Source organism: Ostrinia nubilalis, chromosome 10 (assembly GCF_963855985.1).
Source record: "Ostrinia nubilalis chromosome 10, ilOstNubi1.1, whole genome shotgun sequence".
Classification (NCBI taxonomy): Eukaryota; Metazoa; Arthropoda; class Insecta; order Lepidoptera; family Crambidae; genus Ostrinia; species Ostrinia nubilalis.
Window position 1 is genome coordinate 12,773,572 of NC_087097.1, and position 13,013 is coordinate 12,786,584.

The 13,013-nt window shown below is 37.4% G+C and overlaps 1 protein-coding gene across 3 annotated transcripts; it reads right to left on the reverse strand.

Moving 5' to 3' along the window:
* Nucleotides 1–404: 404 nt before the first annotated feature.
* On the reverse strand, nt 405–9,627 carry LOC135075290 (probable G-protein coupled receptor Mth-like 1). 3 transcript variants are annotated; one of them, XM_063969682.1, is made up of 8 exons: nt 9,316–9,627; nt 5,853–6,018; nt 4,905–5,099; nt 4,147–4,225; nt 3,622–3,785; nt 3,159–3,321; nt 1,771–1,956; nt 407–1,360 (listed from the first exon to the last, which is right to left on the reverse strand). In XM_063969682.1, the coding sequence occupies exons 2-8, from the start codon at nt 5,917–5,919 to the stop codon at nt 1,258–1,260; spliced, it is 957 nt and encodes a 318-aa protein (XP_063825752.1). In that variant the 5' UTR covers nt 5,920–6,018; nt 9,316–9,627; the 3' UTR covers nt 407–1,257. The 3 variants fall into 3 exon arrangements, with proteins under 3 accessions (XP_063825751.1, XP_063825752.1, XP_063825750.1); XM_063969680.1 differs by lacking the exon at nt 9,316–9,627 and adding an exon at nt 6,824–7,796; XM_063969681.1 differs by lacking the exons at nt 4,905–5,099; nt 9,316–9,627 and adding an exon at nt 6,824–7,796 and having other exon boundaries at nt 405–1,360.
* Between the last annotated feature and the right edge of the window lie 3,386 nt (nt 9,628–13,013).

Here is a 13,013-nt window from a genome sequence, read left to right on the forward strand (position 1 = left end):
TTCGTAATTTCTGTTCAACCTCCTTTTTTTCCCATTTTTTTTCTTTCTCTCTTTTTTTTTGTCTCCCTTTGTCATCCATCCTATTATTATATATGTATGTGTCTATGTATGTATTCATATGTTATTTATGTAATTATATTTTTTCTAAATTCGTAATTATTCTATACCGCCTACTTTATTCTCAGTTTGGCCCTAAGGTTGACTGGCAGAAAATGCCGAAAGGCATTAAGTCCGCCTTATGTACACCGTTCTATGTGCATATAAGTTTTAAATAAATAAATAAATATATCTTTCTTATGTCTTAAATATTAACGTAGATACTAGTTTGATTGCATTTTCTACAACAGTACTGATCCTCATTAATCACCCCCTGATAGTTATTTTGAAAATATATTTCATGTACAGAATTGACCTCTGTACAGATTTATTATAAGTATAGATAGTCTAACACCCAGACCGGTCACAGAAATTAAAATGCATCATTTCAATTTCTGCCTGGCCGAGAATCGAACCCGGGACCTCTCGGCATAGTAGTCCGTTCTGAACCACTACACCAAACGGCAGACGAATACATACCCATGACAATTAACACATTTTATTTTTTTCATTAAAAAATTTAACTGATGATACAATAATTGATGTGTCCACGTGGGAATGTGTCTGATTGAAAATGTCTCCCGTTGAAATTGAGTCTCGTTGGAACCAAATCCTTCTATGATCTGAGCTGGTGTCTGATAAAGGTAGGAAAAACTCGTATCCAGGTCACTAGTGTTCCACCACTCCACCCCCAAGTTGATCGAACACAATGAAAAGTGTTTAATGATACCTAGGTAAAATAATACTTAATAATAGAACACAATGAAAATAATGCGACTACATAATCGCCGAAAAAGTAGCATGCCGTGTGCTCGCCTTAAAATAATGCTGCGTTTACAGCATTAGTGTAGGGTAGAGACAGAAAAATAAGATATTATTTTACCTAATATTCTACTTTATTATGAATAAATCTACATTATTATTTCCATATCTCACTTACAAATGATTAAGGTATTTGTTAAGTAGGTAGGCAACTTTTTAACTTAATTTTAAGTGATTAATTCATGTAAACACAGAATTTATAAGCCTTGCAAGTTAAATTTAATATTAATGGTAAAAAATTAAATGATAATAATACATTGATCAGACTGATTGCTTATAAATAAGTAATTTACAGATAACACGTCATGAAAATAAATAACAACGCTCATGCTCTTAAATTCATGCCTGCCTATTCCTTTGACTACTAGATTTTCTTATGTTAGTGCTATCCATTGAAGATTCCTGCGCCTGGGACTTCAGGCAACGAATGCTGATATTAAACCTGTAATAAAGAAAATTGAATTAATGAAACACCTTTAAATATGACACACTTATAAAATTGTTTTTTTTTTCTAAACTGAAAAAGATAAATAAAATTAATTAAAAATGACAACGCTTAGGTAAATGTTTATTATTTAACAATTATTATGTGATCTCGTAAAAAAAAACCAGTAAAAGCTTTATCTTCTATGGCTTCGTTCACCGTCCCCAAATACTTACAGTGTCAAGTAGGGTAACTTCCGCCCTCAGATCATAAAAAGAAATCCCTTCTATGATCTGAGCTTCCGCCACAGGCCGTGGAGGCCGCCACCAACCGGCCATTGTGGAAATCATTGGGGGAGGCCTACGTTCAGCAGTGGACGTCCTATGGCTGAAAATAATGATGATGACGATGGTGGAAAAGAAACTTACCTCTTACAAAGTAGTCTCAGAACACTCTTTTGGCATACGCAGGTAATGAAAAGTATGATCCCTAAAATGATGTTACTGAAATCCAAAATAAGATCCATGGTTCTGGAAAGATCCACATACGCCCCAATAACGTCCACGATCCAGTTGAGGCCGGTCAACAGTGAGAGCTTAGCATAAATAATATACCTGAAAAACAAGCGGCGATTAAAATTCCAGTTGTAGCTCTGGATAAAGATAAATTCCAGAGTCAGTTTTGGAATAGGTAGAGTTTCCAGCCATGTTAATCCGATCTTTATTAGCCACCAGAGGGCTTAGTGTGAGTTTACATCAAACGTCGTCACTAGCACAGTAGATAAATTAAACAGTACGGAAGCTTCATACAAACGCTCGAAATCAGACTCACGCACACAGACGCACGCTTTACACGAGCTCTAAGCGAACCTCGCAGTCCATCCGTCGCGAATGTCGCGCGCGTTGTGTTTTTAAAAACATGCCACGAGTGTATTGCGTAGTATACGGCTGCTTGAACTCGGCATCTTCAAAACCAGAACTTTCATTTTTTAAACTTCGTAATAATTCTGAATTGTAAAAATGATTAAATATTACTTTTTAAATAAAGTCCTTACATCTGATTTTGTAATAGTTCTTTTTAAATTACGTAATTACGCTTTTTAACAATTTATGTGTTCTATTTGATTAAGTAATTTGCTCCGCGCACTTTTGTAGGTACTAAGTGATGAACTGTATTTAAAATGGGGCAGTAGGTATGTGAAAGTAAGTATCCGGTATTTTATTTATGAGAATAGAATGTTCTACCGGCCTCTAATAGTACTTAATCAATTTATTCGATTATGTATTCGATCATTATAGAACCTAATTAACGTTTTATTTTTTTGTTAACTACTTAGTCAATTAATTTATTTCATTAGGTATTTGATAATTAAAAAACCTAAATAAACGTTTTAATAAATAAGTAAGTAAGAACCTTATTAATTTTATAAGGATTAAGAGTGCCAACCCTAACACTCAGTTGAAGTGTAGGTATTTAACTCGCCGAAAGGGCTAAGTTTCCGTACTGCTTTAGCTCATATATATACTGTGTCACTAGTGAGCGCGTAAAAAATATCATTTAGATGTATGACGTACAAGCGCCCCTAGCGGAAACGTTCAAGAACTAAAATTTTCATTTTTTTTTTAACGCGTGGTGTCGTCACTAGCGGTGACGACACCACGACGACATTCAAATACACTAAGCCCTCAGAACTTTTGCCCGCAGAATGGTAGTTAAGTGGCAGTGGGCAGCTGTACTTAAGCGTACAGCTTTATTAGAACTTGTCCTAAAAACAGAAAACAGAAGCGTAGGTGTAGCTTAATTGAAGGTTACTTACATGTTTTTATTTTGCTTCGTATTCTTGCTCTCTGGACCGGAAAAAGTGTTATTGCTGTCCTTTTTTTTCATATAAAGAGAATACAGCGTCATCAAATAGAATATCACGTTGATACATAACATTATCGTAACGGGAACGTACAGGTAATATAATGTAGCTTTTTCTGAAAGGGAAAATTAAAATATTATGTGGAAGTACTAAATGTATTTTCTCATATTAGCGAGCTTATCTTTATAAAGAGATTTCTTTCAGGCCCAGCTGATAAAAAGGAGATGTAAGGTATTGAAAACCTTTTACAATATTGTGAATAGTCTCACACGTTACATGTATGTAAGTTGGGAAAACAGCGCAAATAATGGACGACAAAATAATTATCCTCGTTATTATAATTTAGGTATTATCTGGACCTATTTCGTTTACAAGCATGAAATATTTTTTTGCAATCCCATGCTCTGTTCCTCACCTGAATGCATGCAGTCATCGAATTTCGGTTTTATTTTGATAAATTTAGGGTTTAATTCTTCAATGAGCACGGCACCGACTAGCATGAGTAAAGGCATGCCGAATCCATATAGACAAGCCTGGAGAAATTTGTGCGGCTGTGTTGTCACTTGCTGATAATTGGACCTGTCGAACATTGTTAAATTGAAACGAATAAGGTTATTAAACCTACCTAAGGTTACCACTTGAGGAAATCATTCAATTTAGTGAAAATCATATTATTCCACAAAGGTCTGTTTTTTACCCAAACGGGGAAGCTTATCCTGTATCTCACCCACGTGATGGAAAAGGAAGGTGGAAGCGAGCTTAACCCGGAATCCTCAATCTTGCCTCAAAGAACCTGCCATCATAACTTGTTGATATGGACGACAACTTAGGACGTAGCTTAGCTCAAATCGTACCCGGGACTTTGAGTCTGAGACGGGTGGTGTTAGCACAAACTAGACTAAATAAATTTTCTTTTAAAACGTGATAAGATTTTTCTTACCTTACAGCTCTCCAAACTTTATAGGACATCACGTTCGACCAAAAAAAACAGGCCAAAAACGCGTATAAAAGCCCCTCGCCTGTGAAAACATTGAATTGTTTAGTTTGCAGTTTGCACACAACTTTGGAAAACTGAGTTAGCTAGATGCCAGCTAAGCTAGAATAGAATGGACTTTATGGAACACAGTGAGCACAATTTATAAATACAATATCGAAACACGAAAAGAAAAAAATAAAATTAGTGCTTAGTGGGCCACTGCACCATTAAGCTCTCCGTCCCGCTCAGCATTTATCTTGACATGCTCGTAAGGTAAGGGCATGTCAAGGAACTGGTCTTCCGCGGAAGCCCTTATTATATTTTTGGGCAATTCGCAGGTCATTTCAAAAATTTAATACTCAGTCATCATCATCATCATCATCATCAACAGCCCTTTACAGTCCACTGTTGGACTATGAGCCTCCTCCACTATAGTGGAGGGTTTTGCCAATACTCAATCGCTTATTGCATAACCACATTTAGGCAGTTATACATAAATAATAATATTATAATGTGGACCCAGTTAGGGCACAGCAACTTTAGGAAAGGAAATTAATGTACATTATTTTTTCTTTTGAAACTATTAAGATCGTATAAATTGAGTTTGGTGGAAATGTCATTATTAAACGATTCAATAATTATAAATTAAAAATACAAGTTGAAAAGTAATGACCGCAAGCAAGCAAAAAGTTAATTACAAAACTAAAGCGAGTCGGACTTACTGAAAATTTTACATGCGGTGCTTTCAAAAGTTTTAAGCATCAATCCCAATAGCTGGACGGCCTTCAGCGAAAAGGTTGCTGTCAAACATGCTACATAAGCCAGTAGTATTTTTCCATATTGCGAGCTACGGAGCTTCTTGAACATTGAATATATTACTATGACCAGGGCCATGAAGAAGCAGGATATTATCATTACTGAAATAAAGAGTAACGGTTAAAATTCAAGTTGTTCCAGTCTGACTTTAAATAAATATACCTACTATAGGCGAGTCTTCATAAAGTGATCATAATGAAAATGGGTGAAACTGGCATTGAAGGAAACTAGACCTAGCAGGGAAACTAGAACTAGGCAACTAGATTGGAAGGAAATAAATCTGAGATTTTTTTAAAGATTTTTTCTTTTAATTACTTAATGAAAGATAATGTTATAACTTTTGAACTAAGAAGTACCTACCTATATCCTGATAAAGTAAAAACAGATACCTAATATGGTAATTTATCAAGTGATACTAATAAAATAACATAAAAATACCCTAAAAAGGCAACAAGTAAACCTCTCTGACTATCAGTGTGGACTGTAGACATTACTATAACATAACACATGCTCCCAATTGTTTTGTAACAAAAATCTCGCTCCTCTAAACCGTTCCCACCAGAGCCAGAGTAAATACAAATGAGTAGGTCATCTTCATAGAAACGCCCGAGCGCGGTTTGTATGTGTGTGCGTGCGCGCCGCATACGTATTGGCGCGCGCTCACATACAAACCGCGCTCGGTGCGTTTCTATGAAGATGATTTACTCATTTGTATTTACTCTGCCAGAGTGTTAAGAGAAGCGATTCTACATATTTTATTGTTATTTACAAATACATCACTCGCTCGCTACACATCCTCTCACATCTCTGACCGAAACGCACCCTTTTGGTACGATGGATTGTGGACGGTTTACCTATGGCTTTACACATATTTGACGTGAAGTCTTCTTCTTCTTCTGTTAGTAATCTGACCTTCAGCATGGGCTCCGTCCATGTCCCGTCTTTTCGCTGTGATGTTTTGTATTCTACAATGAAGTTGCCAGGTTCTATTCGGTCATCTCCAATTAACACTGATCCGTCCTGCAAGGAGATACCAGTTGGATATAAAATTAATGAAGTACAATTTTTTTTATTTTCTTAAACTTTGTTTGTTAACTAAAGTACGTTTTCCGGCCCGTGGTTGTAATTCGAGAACTATTCTGCCCCGGCGGCCATCAGCTTTGCGAGCTATGTACCCTTTCATCTTTGTTTTAGCAATTACACTTTTTGGTTCTCCTGCTGCGGATCCCCACATTTCTGATTCGATCACGCAGGGAAACTCCGAGCATATCACGCACGGACCGACGATCTGGTGAGGGTCGCGGGAGGTACCTGGATGCGGACGGCGCAGGGCCGGTCATTGTGGAAATCATTGGGGGACGCCTTTGTCCAGCAGAGGACGTCATTTGGCTGAATCGAACGAACGATGTTAAAGCCACAACGAGGAAGCTCTTTGCCTACCTGACATGCATCACCTGATAAAAAGTGATGATTAGGCCAAAGGTGGAAGCTAGCTTCACTCGGTAACTCGATTTTACAGTACATAAAAATAAATTATGGTCATCATCATCATCATCAACAGCTCTTTACAGTCCACTGCTGGACTATGAGCCTCCTCCGCTATAGTGGAGGGTTTAGCCATAAAGTCCCCACGCTTGGCAGGCGGGTTGGAGATCGCAGTTTAAAAGATTGATGTTTTACAGAGAGCGCTGCTGCCCGTTCTCTTTTTGATGTGTAGTCCCTAAGTCGCCTCTTACGACACCCGTGGGAAGAGTAGGGGTTGGTGACAAATGTATTCTACTCTGCCGTCACCACACGGCAAAAATATGGTATTGAATATTATTACCTCCAACAGATGTGCAGGATCAACAAAAAAATCCGTCAGACATTTGTCCTTTATCAACTTGTTAAAATTTTTGACTCGGATATAACTAATGTTAGATTTAACTTCATTCGACGGGGTTTTTGTTAAATCGTGTATTTTATTCCATGGGAATGGATTCACTGTCCTGTTTAACTTCTTACTAGCGTCATCGTAAGTCGTACATACTGTGTTAACTAGCATAGAGTTAGACTTTACACACAAACGAAAAACACAAATTTTATCTTTGCAGAAGTCATCTTTATCAGGCACGAATGTTTTGTTTTGTAAATCTATAATTTCTTTGACATCACATTTTAACTTAGCACAGCTTATTTTTACACAAATGCACATTGACAGAGACACGATAATTTTCCACATTGTGAACTTGTTCAGCGAGCAGTATGCCGTGAACTGGCGAGTTAAGGAAATAATAATTAGGGAAATAAATGTGTAATTTACAGAATTTACTGTATTTATTTTACATAAGGATGACGTCAAGTCACGATAGAAGGCCTAGATCAATAAGGTCTCCGCTGAAAAACAGTTTCAAGACAAGCCCTGGAGGTCTACAGCTTGACCGCCGTTAAAAACCCTAACCAGTGAAGGAAAGTTAACTGTCATTGGACCCGCAACGAAATTAATCAGAAGAACAAATATTTTGAAGTTCATTTCGACTTCCCTCCAGTGCAAAGCGGATGACAGATGTAACCTTTAAGAAAAGATATGCAACACGGACAGTAAGCATCAATTATTATTATGGGGACATATCCTGCCAATGGTGCTTTTTTCACAAAATCGCTTAAAAGCACGGACTTTTTTTGTTTTTGAAAATAGTCCAGTCATTTGGTGCAAAATAATGGCTTTTCCTTTCGGGTTAATTTTATGACAAAACATGCTTAGAGAAACTAAAAGTAGAGAAAATGTCCTATTATTTGATGTCTACGTAACCTTTTTGTGAAATCAATAGTTTAGGCGTAGGAGTGCCGCAAAGTACTTCTATTGTCGCGGGAGGTGCGATTTATTTGATGTCGAGTGTATTTTGCGGCGCCTACCCAAATTCTCTGTTTTGCCTAACTTTCTGGTTAGCTGGAACTGCTGGAAGAGAATGCCACATGGCATTAAGCTCGCCTGTTGTACTACTATTTATTATGCGTGCAATAAAGATTTTAAATAAATAATTAGTTCCGTGATTTAGACGCAAAAAGTGAAGTAGACAAAAATTATTAATGTAGTGTAAAATTACAGTTTACATAACTAGATTAAAACAATCCACTGTTGGTGTGCCCATCATGAAATAGGACATTAAAATTAAATGAGGAAGACCATGCCTGAAATGCCATGAAAACCACATTGTAAGATAATGAACTCACATAATGTTAACTATTATAATAATAAATAGAAAGGAATTCCAAATGGTGAGTTGTAGCTGCTGTAGAAAATAAGCCTTTAGTAGATACTCCTAAAAATTTTACATCATCACCATCAAAAAGGACAGTTTTAGAGAGCCGTTTCGAAAAAAGAATTGGTTTCTTTTTAAAATATCAATTTTATTATGCACTAGCGGCCGCCCGCGACTTCGTACGCGTGGACCCCGTTTTACCCTCTTTGGGTTGAATTTTGCTCGGCAATTATTCGAATTTTTCTCGCCGTAAAAACCATCAGGACTTCAACGGTAAAATTGGTCCAGGTGTTGTTGAGTTATGCGCTTACCAACACATTTTGCAATTCATTTTTACATTATAGAAGATAAAAAAAAAATGATACGACCATGCTTATTGCCTGACCCTGGGATCATCTAAGGGCTCTTTCCCAGTCAATCCAGTTTGCGGGATCTTGTATCTCATAAATTCGAACGGATCGGTTTTTTATGGGACACTATAAATGGGTTGTTCGTATGAATATTTAGTATAGAGTCCGATCAACGAAGCTTTTGTAACCTCGTCCCGTCATTCACATCATTTTGTATGTAATTGTATTTACACATCACAAAAGTTACACTTGAAGTTTGCTTTATATCACTTTTTTGATGATTTCCTGGTTATTTTCACTAAAACATAACTTTTATGAATTTTGACTGATTGGTAAAATTTTAAATCAGGCAAAACCTTTTGTTTTGACCGATTATGAGTTTTGACTGTAACATATCGATGACAAACAAAATGTTGTTTTCATATATTAGTTTAACAATAATTTTGATATACCTATTTTAACTGTAACAATACGAGGATAAGTGTTAGGTATTAAAGATAGCACATAGCAAATATTATGTGGTATTAGTTTGTACTGAATATTAAGGAAACTGGCACGTACATACAGAAATTCAATTTTGGGTCATCCTGTACATGACGTGACGCCGTGTATTTTAGAATTGAAAAAAATAAATATTGTCAGACCGGGGTCCATAATCGTGTTAGTAACAATTTTCACTTAGCATATGTTAGTAAGATACAAATAATGAATATGAAGCCGCTTACATAGCACTGGAGACGTGCAAGCTAAGCCAGCGCCCCAGCAGCGGCGAGTCCCACCTGTCAGCCAATGCCCTCAGGATGCCATTTGTACTGCCGCGGAGACGCTCTAGAAGCGATGCGCTCCGCTTCCGGATTATCGCTTTTATTACCGATTATATTTTACTTTAAGTCTTTGAAGTAATATTACTACGTAGTAGGTACATTATAACTCAATGCTTTAAGTTTTGAAATTCGTTCACTTTTTAAAAATAAATACGGAACATTTGTTGAAAAGTTGTACGACCAAACACAACCATGCACCGGAGCCGAGCAAGGTAGATGAAATTTAATAAAAAAACGTCTATATCGACTTTCGATATTTTGATCGTTCGATATTTTGATCGTTCGATAGTTTGATCGTTCGATATTCTGAACGTTCGATATTTTGAGCATTCGATATTTTGATCGTTCGATATTTTGATCGTTCGATGAAACGTATTCGATATTTTGATTTTCAATCATTTGTCATTCGATATGGCGTAGGTAACCCCCCTAAAAAGGCTCTGCGCGCGTGTATGCATACAATGTACTGTCCATACTTCCAACTATCCATTTCCAGTCTCGTCTCGTTCTATCACAAAGAATCGCCATTTGATGAGAGCGAGAGAAAAAACGGAAATTCGCAGCTGGAACTGTGTGTGGCCCAAATCAATGTGCTATAGGGTAAGTGCGCTAGTTTTCGTCCAATTATCGGAGTTGCCAACTTTGTGATACGAAATGAATATCTTAAAATACCCTTACTCATATGTATCATATGTCATTTTAATCCTTATATAGTCTACTTTACGTTAATATTATATGACAATAAGTAAATACCACGGGTATTTTAATAAAAAATATTTTATGCAAAAGAGGCGATTTCACTAGTTTTCGTCCAAAAAAATCAGTTTTCGTCCTAGTGTGCGCTAGTTTTCGACCACTGTGTAGAAAAAAGGGTGCAGTTGAATTATTAACTTAAAACCAATTCTACAATACAGTAACTATGGATTGTGGTATATCATTTGAAAGGTAATTTTGTTAGCTTTCAAATGATATCAAAAAGATTTAAATAAGTTTCTTACCTAAATTTAGGAAAATATTGCAATAGGTCGAAGGACAAATGGACGAAAACTAATCTACAGGAATAGCTAATTTTGGTTTTCGTCCACCCCAGTGCTTGCTCATGACGTCATGGACGAAAACACAACAACGTCTAAAGCTGTTTTTTGTTTTCGTCCACATCTTTTTAACGGTTTTTATGGGTTTATCACTGTTAAAAGTGGACGTAAACTAAAATGTTTAATGTAATAGCAATAAAGATCATATTGGAAGAAAAAACATTGTATTTTGTAGGTCCATTGAATTAAAATGATTATTAAAAATATTAACTAGGTGTCAGGGTTTCCGTCCACGTGGACGAAAACCAAAATCTTGCAAAATTGTTATGCTAGTATTAGTCCACTTAATTATCTAAGATTTCTATACAAAAACTTTAATAAACCCTTAAAATAGTGTTTATTATGCTAATAATTAGACATACGTGCCAAAAACATTACGTAAAGTAGCTAAAACAGTAATGAGGATCATTTCGATTTTTAGCTGTGAATGCAGATTTATAGTGCTAAGAAATCCTTAATACACAGTCCAAAAATTTTTGTTCTACGACAAAAATTGACGAAGTTATGGCCAAATTACTAAAAAAGTTCACTGACCGCCCGGCGCGGGGACGATGACGTCACTATATCCGATCCGAACGCTGCCGGCATACTGCGTGGATAGAAAATATTTTTTTCTAGCCGAGCTATCAGTTTTAGAGAAAAACTTGTAATGACATTTATTCATCAGAATAAAGTAAGCTATCGATAGGTAATTTTAAAAAATAGAAATTGTGAAAAATAACGCAAAAAATCCATACGCTCATACGATTCAATGGAACGCAGAGACGCGATTGGGGTCTCTGCGGTGGTATATTTGGCGATTTATTCAAATAAGTGTTGTTAGAGTCATATCTTCTTCCAAGTAAAATATAAAAATGTATAAGTATTAATTTATTTACTTCTAACAATAAGGTATAGCTGAGGCAGATACACTCTGCCTAGGCTACAAGACATTGCTATGAAGATCATTTCGATGTACGCGCAATACCTACCTGCTATTTAGTTTTTCTGAGTTAAACCTACGTACCTACCTATCTATTCGCCGTTCCCATGGGCGGGCCAGCTGCTGCAGGAAAGGACAGCTGCTCCCTCCTGGAAATCTATTTAATCTTAGCCTAGAAGCTGGGTATGACTCCCCCGCCCCCCTCCTCTCCCCAGGTCATAAGCTGGGCATGACTTCCCCCTCGGCCAGAAGTTGGGTATGATTTACCCCCCCCCCCCTCCCCCAAGGCCCGAAACTGGGTATGACTTGACCCCTCCCCCTCCCCCCAGGCCAGAAGCTGGGTAAGGCTTGCCCCTCCCCCCAGGCCATAAGCATAAGCTGGATATGACTCCCCTTCGGCCAGAAGCTGGGTATGACACCCCCCCATGCCAGAAATGCCAGAAACTGGGTATGACTCGAACCCCCCCCCCCCCTCCCCCCAGGCCAGAAGCTGGGTAAGGCTAGCCCCTCCCCCCAGCCCATAAGCATAAGCTGGGTATGACTTGACCCCCCCCCCCCCTCCCACCAAGGCCAGAAGCTGGGTAAGGCTTTCCCCTCCCCCCAGGCTATAAGCTGGGTATGACTTACCCCCCCCCCCCCCCCCAGGCCAGAAACTGGGTATTAGCATCATATTATTATGTTCAATACAAACAATCATTAAGTTACACTCACCCCAACCGCGTCTCCGCATTGCATCGAATCCTATGAAAATGTGGTTTTTGGACATACCGATACTTATTTTTCACAATTTTTATTTTTAAAAATTACTGGTCGATAGGTTATTTTATTTTGATGAATAAATGTTATTATAAGTTTTTTTCTAAAACTGATAGTTTAGCTGGAAAAAAATATTTTCCATCCCAATAGTACGCCGGCTGCGCTCGATTCGGATATAGTGACGTCACGCGGCCCTGCGTACGTTGACTTTTAGCGGCAAAAACGGCCTATGTTTATTACTTAATATCTTCGTAAGTAATGGTCCGATTTGGATAATTCAAAAAGATATATCTTTCTTATGTCTTAGAGATTAACGTAGATACTAGTTTTATTGAATTTTCTACAACAGTACTGATCCTCATTAAACATACCATGAAAGTTCCCTACCGGCACGTTTTTTTTTCTAACTTGACGACGTTTTCCATTCACCTGTGTGCAGCAGCAACTTCCGCAGATTTTTTTGGAGTTATTACTTGTCAAATTACATTTTCATGCAAGCAGAACTGTTACTTAGATATTATAGATTGTAACAAGTCCAAACTTGCACGGAAAGTTAGGTTTGTATTCTCATTTTCCGTATTTGTTTGTGGCAAGTCGGTCAAATGGACGAAAACAGGAGCTGGACGGAAAACCGGCGCAATTACCCTACTATGCCATAGAAGAATTAATTTCCTTGGTCAGACCGATGACCTCTGTCAAAAATGATGTCCTAGGACTTCATTTGAGCGTCAAGACACTTTTAGCCATATCTTCCCTTTTTTTATTTTAGATAGGTATTTGTAGTTGTTTGATATGACAGGTATCAAGGAGATTAATAAAACAGACAA

Coding starts and splice junctions, on each gene's coding strand:
- LOC135075290 (XM_063969680.1), bottom strand. CDS start 7,219: ATGTGGAAAATTATCGTGTCTCTGTCAATGTGCATTTGTGTAAAAATA. Junction 3,786..4,146: donor AAAGTTTGGAGAGCTGTAAG/GTAAGAAAAATC, acceptor AATGTTCGACAG/GTCCAATTATCAGCAAGTGA. Junction 3,322..3,621: donor CGATGACTGCATGCATTCAG/GTGAGGAACAGA, acceptor TTTCCCTTTCAG/AAAAAGCTACATTATATTAC.